General features: G+C 37.0%; 1 protein-coding gene across 4 annotated transcripts in view; it reads right to left on the bottom strand.

Moving 5' to 3' along the window:
* The window catches only part of LOC123785611 (MAM and LDL-receptor class A domain-containing protein 1), a 660,266-nt gene that overhangs the window by 564,021 nt on the left and 80,033 nt on the right, over positions 1-16,212 (bottom strand). For all 4 annotated transcript variants that reach the window (XM_087857640.1, XM_087857642.1, XM_087857641.1 and 1 more), the window contains 4 exons: positions 13,629-13,781; positions 13,155-13,260; positions 12,335-12,702; positions 8,271-8,683 (listed from right to left, as the gene is read on the bottom strand). In XM_087857640.1, coding sequence (XP_087713766.1) covers positions 8,271-8,683; positions 12,335-12,702; positions 13,155-13,260; positions 13,629-13,781 — 1,040 coding nt within the window. The remainder of the gene's footprint in view (positions 1-8,270; positions 8,684-12,334; positions 12,703-13,154; positions 13,261-13,628; positions 13,782-16,212) is intronic.

Consider the following 16,212-nt stretch of genomic DNA (forward strand, 5'->3'; position numbering starts at 1 on the left):
ATCACAATCCCAGATTTCAAGATAAACTACAAAGCTGTAGCAATCAAAACAGTATGGTAGTGGCGCAAAACAGAAACTTAGATCAGTGCAACAGAAGAGAAAGCCCAGAAATAAACCCACAATTATATTATCAATAAGTCTTTGAGCAATGAGGGAAGAATATGCAATGGAAAAAGACAATCTCTTCAACACATGGCTTTGGGAAAACTGGTGAGCTACATGGGAAAGAATGAAACTGGACCACTTTCCTACACCATACACAAAAATAAACTCAAAACAGATGAAAGACCTAAATGTGAGAAGTGAAACCATAAAAATCCTACAAGAGAGTCCTGGCAGTAGTTTCTCTGGCCTATGCCATAAGAACATGTTTCTACCTCTGCCTCTCCAACCAGGCAAGGGAAACAAAAGTAAAAATAAACTACTGAAACTACATTGACATAAACAGCTTTTGTGTAGCAAAGAAAACCATCAACAATTAGACGACCTACACAATGGGAGAGGTAATTTGCAAATGATACATGTGTCAAGGGTTAGCATCCAAAATATATAAAGAACTGATACAACTCAACACCAGAAAAAAAAATAAAATAATAATAATCTGATTAAAAATGGGCAGAAACATGAACAGACATTTCTCCAAAGAAGACAGATAGCCGACAAACACATGAAAAGATGCTCAACAAACTTGGCGTCAGGGAAATGTGAATCAAAACCACAATGAAATATTACTACACACTCGTCAGAATGGCTAAAATAAAAAACAGAAGAGGCAATAAGTGTGAGGATGTGGAGAAAAAGGCACCCTTGTGCACAGTTCCATAGGAATGAAAACGTACACTGCCACTACATAATATAATATGGAAGTTCCTCAAAAAAAAATTAAAAATAAAATTACCATATGATCCGGTAATTCAACTTACTGGGTATTTACACAAATAATATAAAAATACTATTTTGAAAAGTCGTACGCACCCCTATGCTTGTTGCAGCATTATATACAGTAGTCAAATTATGGAAGCAGCCCAAGTTTCCAACAAGAGATGAGTAGATAAAGAAATTAATACACACACACACACACACACAGAAATGGAATATTACTCAGCCATAAAGAAAAAAATGAAATCTTGCCATTTGCAACAATATAGATAGATCTAGAGAGTATAATGCTGAGGGAAATAAGTCAGCCAGAGAAAGTCAAATATCATATGATTTCACTCCTATGTGGAATTTAAGAAGCAAAACAAATGAATAAAGAAAAAAAGAGAAAAAACAAAAATAGACTCAACCATAGAGAACAAACTGGTTACCAGAGGGAAGTGGGTAAGGGGATGGGTGAAATAGGTGAAATGGTTTAAGAGTACACTTACCATGATGAGCACTGAGTAATATACAGAGTTGCTGAATCACCCCTGTATTCCTGAAACTAATATAACACTGTATGATGGGTATAGTGAGATTAAAATTGAAAAAAGAAAAAAAGATAATCTTAAAAGCAGCAAGAGAGGGGAAAAAAGTTACCTAAAATGGAAAACCTTCAAGGTTATCAGCTGATCTTTCAGCAGATTGCATGCCAAAATACAGTGGCATGATATATCCAAGTGCTGAAAGGAAAAATCCTACAAGTAAGAATACACGGCAAGGTCATCATTCAGATTTGAAGGAGAGAGAAAGTGTTTCCAGACCAACAAAAGATGGAGGAGTTTATCAACACTAAACTAGCCTTAAGAGAAATTTTAAAGGGACTTCTTTAAGTGGAAAAGAAATGACCATAACTTAGCATAAGAAAATTATAGGGAAAAAAAGTTATAAAATATGACAACATATACATAAAATGTGGAGGAGGGAGTAAAGGGGAAAAGAACAGAAAAAGTAAAAGTTTTATATGTGTGTTTTTGTTTTCTAGAATGTGTTTGAACTTTAATGACCGTCAAATTAATATAGACTGATATTTACTTAGAATATTATATATGAACTTCATGGTAACCACAAACCCTACATCTATGATACACACACACACACACAAAAAAAAAAAAATACAGAGAAAGAAAGCTAAGCATAACAATATAGAAACTCAAGTCACAATGAAATAAAAGAAATGTAGAAAGAAGAACTACAAAAACAATCAGAAAGCAAGTAACAAAATGGCAATTACTACATATCAATTAATAATTACTTTAAATGTAAATGACCTAACAGCTCTAATCAAAAGACATAGAGTGGGGCGCCTGGGTGGCTCAGCCGGTTAAGCATCTGCCTTCAGCTCAGGTCATGATCCCAGCGTCCTGGGATCGAGCCCCGCATCGGGCTCCCTGCTCTGTGGGGAGCCTGCTTCTCCCTCCTCTGCCTCTCTCTGTTTGTCTCTCATGAATAAATAAAATCTTTAAAAAAAAAAGACATAGGGTAGCACAGTGCATATGAAAAATAATACCCATTTAATGATGCCTACAGGAGTCTCAAACCCCAGAACTAAAGACACATACACAATGAAAATGAAGGATAAAAAAATATTCCCCATGAAAACAAAAGCAGACAAAAAAAAAAAAAAAAGAGCCAGGATAGCGATACTTCTAACAGAGAAGATAGACTTTAAAACAAAGAGTATAGCAAGAAACAAAGATGGTCATTACAAAATGATAATGGGATTAATCCAACAAGAGGATATAGCAATTATAAATATGTTGATTACAGTGGTATAAAACTAGAAATAAATCACAAGAATAAAAAGAAATCACAAATATATGGAGACTCAACAACATAATACTAAATAAACAAATGGTCAACAAAGCAGTTGAAAGAGAAATAACAAAATGCATAGATGCAAATATAAATGACAACACAATGGTCCAAAATGTCGGGGACACAGCAAAAGCAGTTCTAAGAGGGAAATATATAGCCATATCAGCCTACCTCAAGAAACAAAATAAAGCTTCAATAAACAATCTAACATTATATGTAAAGGAACTAGGAAAAGAAGAACATAAAAAACTCAAGGTTAGTTGAAGAAAGGAAACAAAGATCAAATCAGAAATAAATGACATAGCAACTAAAAAACAAACAAAAGTCAATGAAACCAAGAGCTGGTTCTTTGAAAAGATAAACAAAATTGACAAACCCTTAGCCAAATTCATCAAGAAAAAAAGAGAAAGGACCCAAATAAAATCAGAAATGAGCGAGGAGAATTAACTGACTCCACAGAAATACAAAAGATTGTAAGAGAATACAATTAAAAAAAAAAAAAAACTGTATGCCAACAAATTAGACAATCTAGAAGAAATGGATAAATTCCTAGTTACATATAATCTTCCAAAACTGAACAAGGAAATAGAAAATCTGAACAAATGATTACAAGTAATGAAATTGAATCAGTAATCAAAAAATTCCCAACAAACAAAAGTCCAGGACCTTTTGTCAGGTAAATTCAACCAAATATGTAAAAAAAAAAAAGTTATACCTCTTCTCCTCAGACTATTCCAAAAAATAGAAGAGGAACAAAAGCTTCCAAATTCATTCCACAAGGCCAACATTACCCTGATATATAAACAGACAAAGATACTACAAAAAAAGCAAACTACAGGCCAATATCTTCAATGAAGATAAATGAAAAAATCCTAAGCTAAATATTGGCAAACCAAATCCAACAATACTTTAAACAAATCATTTACTATGATTAAGTGAAATTCATTCTTGGGATGCAAGGGTAGTTCAACATTCACAAAGCAATCAGTGTATTACATCACATCAATATGAGAAAGGATAAAAATGGCATGATCATTTCAATAGATGCAGAAAAAGCATTTGATGAAGTACAACATCCATTCATGATATAAATCCTCAACAAAACAGGTTCAGAGGGAACATACCTCAACATAATAAAGGACATATATGAAAAACCCACAGCTAATATTCTCAACAGGGGATAAACTGAGAGCTTTTTCTCTAGGATAAAGAACAAGACAAGGATGTCCACTCAGTTTTTGGCTTTTGTTTTTGTTTTAATATTTATTTATTTACTTTAGAGAGAAAGAGCAAGCATGCGGGGGCGGGGGGGGCAGAGGAAGAGGAATAGAGAATTCCAAGTCAACTTCCAGCTGAGCATGGAGCCCGACACAGGGCTTGATCCCACTACTCCGAACCAAAATCAAGATTCAGACACTTAACCAACTGAGCCATTCAGGTGCCCCTATTCAGTCTCAGTTTTATTCAACATAGTACTGGTAGTCTTAGCTACAGCAATCAGATAAGAAAAAGAAATGATAGGAATCCATATTGGTAAAGAAGTAAAATTTTTCCTGTTTGCAGATGATATGAAAATCCTACTAGAAGCAATAAATGAATTCAGTACAGTTGCAGAAAAGAAAATCAATACCCAGAAATTGGTAGTGTTTCTAAACACTATAAATGAAGTAGCGGAAAGAGAAATTTAGGAAACGATACTATTTAAAATTGCACCAAAAGGGAAAGGTCTGTACTCTGAAAACTAAGAAACACTGATAAAAGAAATTGGGATGACACAAAAAAATGGAAAGATATTTCATGCTCATGGACTGAAGAAATTATATCATATCATTAAAATGTCCATATTACTCAGAGCAAACTACAGATTTAATGCAATCCCTACCAAAATGCAACAGCATTTTTCAAAGAATTAGAACAAATAATACTAAAATTTGTATGGAACCACAAAAGACTCTGAATTGCCAAAGCAATCTTGAGAGAGAAGAGCAAAGCTAGAGGTATCACAGTTCCAGATTTCAAGATATACTACAAAGCTGCAGTAATACAAACAGTATGGTGCTGGTACAAAAAATAGACACATAAATCTATAGAATAAAAGAGTTCAGAAATAAATACATGATTATGTGGTCAATTAGTCTATGAATAAGGAGGCAAGAATATACAATGGAGAAAAGACAGTTACTTCAATAAATGGCGCTGGGAAAATTGGACAGTTACATGAAAAAGAAGGAAACCAGACCACTTTTTAACACCACACACAAACTTAAAATGGATTAATGACCTAAATGTGAGACCTGAAACCATAAAAACCCTAGAAGAGAGCACAGGCAGTAATTTCCCAGACATTAGCCATAGCAGTATTTTTCTAGATATGTCTCCTGAGGCAAGGAAATAAAATCAAAAATAAACTATTGGGACTACATCAAAATAAAAAGCTTTCGCACAGAATAGATAACCAACAAAGCAAAAAGACCATCTACTGAATGGGAGAAGATATTTACAAATGATCCATGCAATTAGTGGTTAATATCCAACACAGATAAGAAACTTATACAACTCAACAGCAAAAAAGCCAAACAATCCAATTAAAAAATGGGCAGATGACATTTACAGACATTTCTCCAAAGACCAACAGATACATGAAAAGATGCTCAACATCACTAATCATGAGGTAACTGCAAATTAGAACCACCATGAGATATCACTATATACCTGTCAAAATGGCTAAAACAGGGGCGCCTGGGTAAGGCAGTCGTTAAGTGTCTGCCTTCAGCTCAGGGCGTGATCCCGGCGTTATGGGATCGAGACCCACATCAGGCTCCTCCGCTGGGAGCCTGCTTCTTCCTCTCCCACTCCCCCTGCTTGTGTTCCCTCTCTCGCTGGCTGTCTCTGTCAAATAAATAAATAAAATCTTTAAAAAAAATGGCTAAAACAAAAACACAAGTAATAAAAAATTTCAGCAAGGATGTAGAGCAAAAGGAACCCTCTTGCACTATTAGTGGGAATGCAGATTGGAGCAGCCACTGTGGAAAACAGTATGGAGGCTGCTCAAAAAATTAAAAGTAGAAATATCATACGATCCAATAATTCCCCTATTGAGTACCCAAAAAAGCACAAAGAAAGTAATTTGAAAAGATATACACACCCATATGTTTACCATAGCATTATTTACAATAGTCAAGATACAGAAGCAAACTAAGTGCCCATCAATAACAAATGGATAAGAAAGAAGTGGTGTGTACACACACACACACACACACACACACACAGAATATAACATAGCCATAAAAAGGATGAGATGGGCCATTTGAGACAACATGGATTAACCCAGAGGGTACTGTGCTAAGCGAAATACATCAGAAAAATATCATATAATTCCACTAACTGGAAGTTTTAAAAAATGAATAAACAAAAAGCAAAAGGAGACCTATAAATACAGACCACCAATTGCAGGTTGCCAGAGGGGAGGAAGTTGGGGTGTTGGGCAAAATGGCTGAAGGTGAGTGGGAGATACAGACTTCTAGTTATGGAATGGGTAAGTTATAGGACTGAATGCACAGCGTCAGGAATATAGTCAATGATGGTGTAAGAGCAGTGTGTCAGGACAGGTAGTAGCTACACTTGTGGTGAACACAGCATAATGTATAGTCTTGTTGAATCACTATGTTGTACACCTGAAAGTAATGTAACATTGTGTGTCAACTATACATAGGTACATAACTCTTGAAAAATCCTTGAATGTTTCTTTTTAATAAACATTGAATGAGCATGTTACCTGCTGGACTGATACTAGGTAATTTCACCAATATCACAGTTAAATAAAATCTTGGTTATTGCTGCTTTTGCAACAACTATGTATACGCATTATTCAATGAAGAAAAATATTTGGTTAAGTTGGACCCAATTTTTACTATCTTGAATAATTAATCTATACAGCATGCACAATCTGATTTCACCTTTCCATGCCTGAATGTCACTGAAAAGAGTAAAACGCCTGGAAGAACCACTGCATGAAATAGAGCATTCCACGTATAACCCAAAATGGGTTTCAAACCCCAATTTCCATACTTCAGATTCATAACTAAAGGATTTCTTGGTTAGTTCCATGTTCATCTGAATGTGAAGCAGCTCCCTTGCCAAGGTGATTTTCTCCTGGCAACCAATTCTTGAGTAAATATCATAAGGAGAATTTATCCACTGAATACTAGTTTGACCCAAATTACAATTCACCTGATTAAATATTAAGAATTAATTTGAAGTGGATGAGCTATTATTAAACAAAAGTCAAAGAACCTTCCTTCAATTTCATTTGTGATTACACCCACCTTACCAGTACAGCTGAACAGCAAGATAACTCTACGTATCGCAGATTCGTTCTCATGATTTCAGCTTATGTCTGTCTAGACAAAGCACCAGTTTCAGCGTGTTCTCTGGGGAGTCATATACAATGTATATCTATGATGGCTCTTAACGGGTGGCCTGGAGCTAAGTTCTCGGCTACAAAACTGTTAACTCAAGACATTTAGATAGAGACGGTACTTTAAAATTAGGGTGAGAGAGAATGCAGTCCATATTAAAAAGCAAAAAAATAAATAAATAAAAATAAAAAATAAAGCCTAGAGAGGTAAGAAGTTTCTCCCCGTATATTATATGTAGATATATTTGAGCAAAAGGGGAAAGAACGAATATTCAACCTTCCCACATGTGACAGGCTGTATGATATATTAGAAAGGAAATGAATATGAATTAATAGGAAACTGCAGCTCCCAGTCCAAGTCCCCGTTCTGCTGCTCACCATCTCTTTAGCCAGATATAAACAACCACCTCTCTGAGCATTTTTTTCTTCTTGTCTGTAAAACTGACAAAAAGGATCCTGGCTTACCCACTTCAGGGAATTGCTGAGGGAATCAAAGAGATAATAGATGGAAAATTCCTTCACAAAACTGTAAAAGCCACATAAGCATTTAAACTTGCCTTTCTAAGTTTCCCTTTTAGGAGAAGGTACATGAGACCCACAGTAAAAAAATACTCCACCAGGAGTAAGGAGACTTAGCTAGACTAACCTCTGGCTTCGCCCCAGACTAGCTGTGTGATTCCCAACAGCGCATGCACTCTTCTCGAATTTTTTTGCTTACTTACAAAATGTGAAAAAGTCAAATGGAATATTCAAAATGACAGATCTTAGGAGCCAAACGTTTGGCAGAATACCAGAAATTGTGCAGAACTCTTTTTCCCTCTCGATTTTTTATTTCAGTAGAAAAATGACTTGACGTCAGAGGGACCTGCAGCTGTTGCCAATACCATGTGTCCACCTTTAGAAATTTTAATCACACATTATTGGGGGTCGTCAAAGAGGAAAGCAACTTAACAAGCTTTGGTAAACCCTTAATTGAATGATGAATGATGAATGTATTTCGAAGTAACTTTGATCAAATTCCACTTGCTTTTAATTCAAGACCACAGCAATCTTTCATATTCCTTAGACATTCTGATGCATTGTAAATAGACATTATGAAATCCATTATCCATACCTGAAAAGGCTGCCTGCTGGAAACATTGAGGTGTTTCCTTATCCATCTGTTGCCTTGATCCCCAAATATCTGCCACAGCAGCTGTCCTCTTGTGTTACTCCAGATTCGCTGGTAGATGGCCAGCCTATAAATGTGCTTTCCAAACATGTGGTAATAGAAGCGGAAGGTACAGCCCTTTGCATCGGTGGTGTTGAGGATAGGGCTGAGTAAAGCAGCTCTGTTTTGGAAAACCTGTGGCTCTGAAGATTCTATGTAGAGATAGTGTCCTTCAGCTGTGCCCAAAGTATTATCCTTCATTGGCCCTGTATTAAGTGTTGAAGTTGGACCGTGCTTCCTGGACCAATCAAAGTCATCCTCTGTATCTTGTTCCCAGTTACAAATTCCATTTTCAAAGTTACACTGGAGTTCAGGTACTGAAATTGGCATTAAATAATAGCAAAAAAAAAAAAAAAAAAAAATTAGGGACAAAAATAACTACGATTAAGAATACTCGTTGATATTTTGCTCCTGCCAAGGTTTGCCATTTTGTTTTTTAAATGCAACATTAAAGTTTTTAAAAAGTGAATAAATCCTAGACTGACATGAAGCAATAATATTTTATAGACTGAAGGCGGCATTACTCCAGCCGTTATTTCCCAAATGCCTCTTACGCCCATCCCTTCACCATTTCTAGCAGTATAACTCTATGCAAATGATCATGACACCATGGCTGACTCAACGCTACAAACTCCCGGCTCAGTCAATTTCAACCTTAGCCAAATGTTCCAATCACCAGTGAATATCAAAAATCAAAACAAAACAAAAAACACCAAGGCCCAGAATTCATCTCCAGAGATGCTGGTTTATTTTTTTTTTTAAAGATTTATTTATTTGAGAGAGAGGGAGTGTGGGGAGGAGGGGCCTGCAGAGGGAGAAAGAGAATCTCAAGCAGACTCCCCGCTGAGCATGAAACCCAACTCGGGGCTCTATCTCACAACCCTGAGATCGTGACCTGAGCCGAAATCAAGAGTGAACGCTTAACGGACTGAGCCACCCAGGCGTCCCTGGGGATGTTGATTTAACTGGTGCAAATAGTGCTGCGGAACATCAGGGTACTTCATCATCTCCCTTGGTGATTGTAATATGCAGAACTGAGAACAGTCATATGTTAATAGGGCTGAATCTTCCAGAATCATCTGAGGTACGTGGTAGAATGGCTTACTCCACGGTGAAGCCCTGTACAAATACTAGCTTGTTAGATATGCGGTGAAGCCCAGGAATCCATATTTTTAACAAGCACCCAACATGATTCTGATGCTAGTGTTTTCCAGGCCTCATGCTGAAAAACTCCTCCCTCTGGTTCCATCTTGGTCCAGTTCCAAGTGTCCCTTGGCACCAATGCCAGAATGACCATTCTGCCCCCTTCCACGGCAATTTGTCATTTTCCTTCTCTATTCAAAATCCTGTAATATATACTCATTTAATCTAAACTTAAATCTAAAGTCTTCTTTCAAGCTTCACCTTTCCCAAATTAATTTCCTGTTTGTCCCTAACGATCCTTCCCATTCACATACACCGTCTTCCCCAAGTGCCTTAAACACCTCACTCCTCCTCTCCTTCTCTATTTATGCTTCCTGTTGTGCTGTGTCTCCTTGGGGGGGGTAGTCTTTTCTTCTCACTGCATTGAAGCTCCTTTTGAGCTGGAGCTTTTAAACTTTAAACTCCACTCAGTCCCTAGAAGAATTGAAAGCACTTATGAAGAATTGACTTGTCTCTTGTCAACTAGACAATCTACCATAATTTCAAGCATAGCATCGGAATGTATTCATTTTTCGGGATGTGAGCATTTTATTGACACCAAGGATTTCTGTAGAATAAATGCCACAGAATGTACATTTAGCATTATTTGGGCAGAAGGAACAGGATTTAGAATTAACGAGGAGTTCTACCTTTTAGCTTCATTTACATAAGTTAATATTTTTAAAAAATAAATGTCAGCTGTCCTTTATTCATTTTAGTAAATGTGCTTGGTGCCAAAGGGGAATAAATATTCTGAAACAATAAATATAAGCATATGTGGATAAATGCAGCCAGGCAAGAACAAATCGTCTGTCTTTGAAAACCACAGAACAGGAACTTACACCTAATGAAGGGAACCCAGTGAGTAAATGTCAAATGGGAGATGAGCTTTCATTTGATATTTCCTCACTTGTGACTAATCAAGCCTAGCTGTGACGTGAACTGGGGACCTGCAGCGTACTCTCCAGGTGTCAGTCTTTGGCTGTGGAGCGGAAGGAGAATGTCAAGCTGCTAAGTCTCTTGACATAAAACTGGCACTCAAGCCAAGGGATTTTGATATTGCCTGCGTTCATATTGACTGTATGTTCAATCTCTATTCCAAAAGGGAATGCATGCAGCTCTACCTTTAAATAAAAGACCATGTCTCCAAACATAGGGAACCTTAGGAAATACAACATCGATTTCTGGATGTCCAATGCATTCTGTGTAATCCAGTAACATGTCTATATGGACAGCTGTGAGAGAGACTAACCGTCCAATGTCACTACTATTTTCTCGTTAATTTTAGTCACAAGAAGTATTTTAATATACTTGTACTGCCATAATTCCATTCTAAGTTAACACTGAGTGGTTTGAAGGATAATTTACTTATTTTTAGCAACATATCAAATTTTTTTTTTTTTTGAGGAGTGGGATTCGGAGAGCTTCAAAAAGATGAAAAAGCTAAGTCTGCAAAAATAAATTACCTTGAGGACAACACTTCTTATGTTAGCTATTGTCTAAATTATCGACTTTATTTATAGCCACTCAAGGTATTAGTTGTGTAATGAGATGCATGGTAATTCTGACTTCAATCCACCTGACTGTATCAAAGACCACATACATGCAGTACTCTCTACAATAATTTATATGGAAATTTCTTAATGCAGTGTTTCCTATGATGTACCAAGCATTTTATGGCTTCACTTTGGTTTATAATTAGCCTCTCAAAGTAATAAGCAGATAGCTTGAATTTTAAGAATCGTTGCTATTTCTAGACAAGGAAAGATGCAAACTCTTTTTCTGACTGATTTTTGTAATTAAAAAAAAAAAACAGCTATGAGCTTCTGATTCATTTTCAGGAGCAAATGCAGTAGGCGCTATCTGGAGCTAGGCTCATAAAACTGTAAAACATATATAATCATCAGATACCATAAACTTTCTGGTAATTTAAACCGGAAACTCAAGACTTATCTTTGACAGCCCACTCTCTGCTCCCTGTAGCCAAAACATCATCAAATGTCCCTCCTAAATATTTCCCCAAACATCAGTCCCTCCGTCTCCATCACTGTGGCTGTGATACAGGCTGCCCACCCCTCCTCAGTGGACAACCGCAGTGGCCTCCTGATGGGTCTCCTGAATCCACTTTCCTCCAATCCACTCATCACACTGTACCCACAGTGGTATGTTTTAACACACCAATTTTATTCTATTACCTTCCTTATTAAAAAAAACCCTCAAACGAAGAAAAACCTCCCTAACATGGACTATAAAGATCTGGAAATCTGGCCTCCCCCACATTTCCGTCCCTAAGCTGCACCCTCTCTCCCCTCTCCTCACTCCAGCCACACTGGCTGGCCTCCATCTGCCATACAGTCACTTATCAGGGCTTTTGCATAGATACTCTGACTTCTTATTTTTCAGATCTCGGCTAAGTCGTCAGCTCTAGGAAGTTCAATACCATTGTTATAAAAAGTCACAGCACCCCTCTCTGTCTCTCCCATCAAAGCTGCCAGTTTGTATTTATTTTTTAAATATTTGAGTAATATCTATCTCCTCGATTAGACTGTAAGCTCCCTGAGATCTGAGACTCAGTAATTGCATTCAGCATTGTATCTCTAGCACCTAGGTCATGAGTCTACATAACAAATATTGGTAGCCCGACTAATCCATCACTCATCGCAGTCATCAACTTTGGGACAATGCTTTGTGTCTTTGCCTGGATTGGCTAGAAAACAGGGAACTTATCAAGATCCCCACTATCAAAAGAAGAAGGACCAGAAAAAGAAAAATAATAAAGTTCTTACCACAGTCATCCTCATCAGTGCGATCACCACAATCATCCACCAGGTCACATAACAGAAGCTTGTCTATGCAAGCCTTGCTGCGTGGACACCAGAAAAAATCCGGTTCTTCGCAGCTCTCCGCAGGAAGGGGAAGACTGCAGTTTTCAAATCTGATGTCATCGATAGCTGAGACTCCATCATAAATGCCAAGACTGACTTTATCTAGGGACAAATGGAAGGGCTGAGTAAGGCGTCCAAGCTGAACAGTCGCCTGGGACCACTGGTTGCCCTGGTTATACAATACTCTCCAGAGTACTGTAGAGTCACTGGAATTTTCCACGTGCAGCTGTAGCTCAGCAGCTCCCACTGAGAGACCATAGTTATAAAACCTGAAAAAAAGAGAAAACACAAGGAATGGAAATGATTCATGGCACAAACATTTAACTTATGGGCTCTTCCACGTGATCAACAGTCAATTAATAATTAGCTACCATAATGGATGTAATTGTGGCTGCTCATATGGGAAAGCTTATCTGCTCAGGTGCACACTCTGGCTCGCAGGACCCTGGGAGCCTTTCTCAAGGAGTTCAACCCAGAACAGGGGAGGCAGAGTTAATTAAATTATAATCCATTGTTGGAGGGAAAGAGTCCCTTTCATCTAAAGAAAGAACACTACAAATGCTGATAATGTGCTCCACGGTAAAACGCTAATTGTATAAATCTAATGCAACACCTATTTTTAAAGCCAAACCAGGGGCGAATCATCAAGTCTGATAAGTGCAGGACCACGTCTGCAACCACCGGGCTGCGAGGGTAGCCGACCACAGTTTTCAGTATTTACCAGAAGGAAAGCGTGCATCCAGGTCCCGCCTGGCTATAAGTTGGGCTCTGGAGTTTGGCAACTTGGGACAAGTTTCTGCTTTTCTTCAGAATGAACATAAAATGCCCTATTGGGACACAAATACAAATTGAAAGTTAGCCGACTGAGTTGACACACCTGCCTCTTAATAAAAATCAATAAAAGTGACTGTCGGTCAAATCGGCTCTTGTGAAAACTAAACTAGCACCCACCTCAAGGTTAAAATGATGCAAAACAATAATGTTGGTGAAGTCAATCAGCCAAAAACATATCTATTCTCCCTCCCCACCACCCCACCCATAAAGGAGTCATTTCATACCGACAACATAAGCATAAATGACAACATCCGGCCATCATACTATTTGTTGCATCAACATTACTTTAAATGCTTCTCTTTAACAGACCTGACCCAGGGCGAATGGAAGGAGGTGCAGACAGCCTCTCCTCGTTTCTTACCTTGAGCTGTGTTGTGAGTATGATCCCAAGGTGGAGCCTGTTGCTCAAATTCAGCCGAAAGGTTACTTCTGGAGTTCCAGACCCAGTCAAAATTGTCACCACTAATTGCTTCAAACCAACCACAGCTATTTGCTTCAAAGTCGCACTTGGAAACTGAAGAACAGAATGTGACTCAGGGTGGCTCTCCAAGTACTCACATGCTTTAGAAAGGCTAGAACTCCACTGAAATCACCTCGTTATACTTCTCTAAGTACATTAAAGGACTCCCTTGAGGAAAAAAAGGCCCCTATCTGATCCAAAAACAAACAAGAGTTGTGCTTTTCATACTGGAAATGGATGATGCAGAATTATCAATTTAAGAAATTAAATTTTTACCAAATATTTTTTTTCCAAGAAGCAGCATTAATATCCATTTTGATTATGGAATTGCTAAGGTCTACCAAATTTATTCGGATACTCGTGTTATTTCTCCATTGCTACGACAGCATCTGGAAGACTTAATTATTCCTACAGATTATTTTATGCTAAAACATGAGAAGTAGCTACTTCTGAAAAAACTTAACATTTGAAAAATCCAGATCATTTTATTTAATATAACATCCATCACCAATTTTGTAGAGCTTAGTATTTCCCAAAGCATGGCAGGCATTGCATAATTTGTGCAGGGAAGAATAATTTGACCCACTTCTCAGGTAAATATATAAGAAAGAGTTAATTTCCACAAAGCCATAAGAAAAGAGGAAGAGAAAGGGCAGGACTGGGCAGTTATAATATTAGTGCTGAATTATAGCTAATACTTAATAGATACCTATGTCATAGACCCTGTATTAAATGCTTTATATAGATCTAACTTTCACAAGAGCCCAATGAAGAAAGTGTTATTATTATAGTTGCTTTACAGATAAAGAAAGGAAAGTTCAGGGAAGTTATTAACCTAACCAAGGTCAGGTAGCTAGGAAACTGTACAGACAGACTGAGATCCAAAGATTTTCACTCCAAGTGTAATATTCTTTCTGCAACTATTGACAATAACTGTTAATTGCTATGATATTGGAAAAAAGATAAACCCAAAAGGTACAATCTGAGTTTATTCAGCATGGACATTCAGTGTTACTGTATATCCCAACGCAAAATAAGGCTTGCTCTTACAGATGATTATTGCACCGGAATCCTTGGTCATTGGTTACTTATATCCAAGGATATAGTAATAATTGCATAGATGCTCCCTTGTAAAAAGACTTAGGAAGTAAGCAATCAGCCTAGGTAAGAAGTATGCCATAAGTCACTCACTAAGATGATAAAATTCAAAATTGCAAGGGAATTTTAACCTAATGATAAATCATTTTCAATTTTGAAAATGCTTTCCCTACACAGGGAGGAAGGTGAGGTGAGTTGTGATATTATAAACATAAATTATAAAAATATTTATAAATATTATAAATATTATTTTTTAAGTTTCTATAAAATATCTGATTTCAAAAAAAATACTTGCTTTCTGTGAGGTTTCTTGATATGGCCAGTAGAGTAACTTAAAAATGTGACCAAAAATCAGTGAAAATGTGTGACACTTTTAACTCTGTACGACAGATGTATGACACTGTTGCTCGGTCGGTTAAGCATCAGACTCCTGATTTGGCTCACATCATGATCTCAGGGTCATGGGATTGAGCCCTGCATCAGGCTCTGTGCTCAGCAGGGAGCCTGCTTGATAGTCTCTCTCCCTGAACTTTTGCCCCTCCCCCTCTCTAAAATAAATAAATCTTTAAAAAAGCACACAAATAATAAAATGTTGCATCAACTTTAATAAGCAAGGAATAACTATATTTCATTATATTAGGAATCGGAAAAATCAACAAATTAGTTATATTTAGAATGAAGATTTCTCAAGTAAAGTTTACAAATTCGTGGAGAGACAAATGCTGCTTGAGGGTGAAAAATAGTGATAATTATGTCAAGTTAGGGATAAATGCTCAGAATATTAAAGACTATGTTTTCAAAAGCCATCTCTGTTTACAAATACATAATATATAAATAATCCATAAATATACACAGATTCCAGGGGTTTCAAAGTATGTAGTTGCCATTTCAATCCCTAGGAAAGCAATGATTTTGATTCCTATTTCAGACAATCCAAAAATTAAAAAAGAAAAAAAGGATCCAGGAGTTCTTTTATGCAAATACAGAAATGAAAGGAGTTATTGCTCCTTTGGTATAGTTATCCCACATAATTACCCAGAAAGGGAGCCTTATCATGTATTGTCTGCTATCCAGGGAGAGACTGATGTAGAAATAAATGAATATTCTAATGATAGTAAAATTTCAGAAACCCTTGTGGCAATTTTCTAGCTCTCTTAGATAAGACCCATCAAAAATAGCAATTTTTAACACATGATTATGTTCTTAAACTTCAAATACGCCAGTCTCATCTACTTGGTTCCTAAATATTTAGATTTCTATACACATTTTAAAAACTCACCTCAGCTGATCAGAGATGTAATAAGTCAGTTGAAACTAATCTGGTTAGCTGTTAACCAGCTAACTTATTAAAATATATACTTCATTAGGACAGCTGTTGGAAATTATG

Source organism: Ursus americanus, chromosome 31 (genome assembly GCF_024610735.1).
Source record: "Ursus americanus isolate L20-20 chromosome 31, mUrsAme1.1.p, whole genome shotgun sequence".
Taxonomy (NCBI): Eukaryota; Metazoa; Chordata; class Mammalia; order Carnivora; family Ursidae; genus Ursus; species Ursus americanus.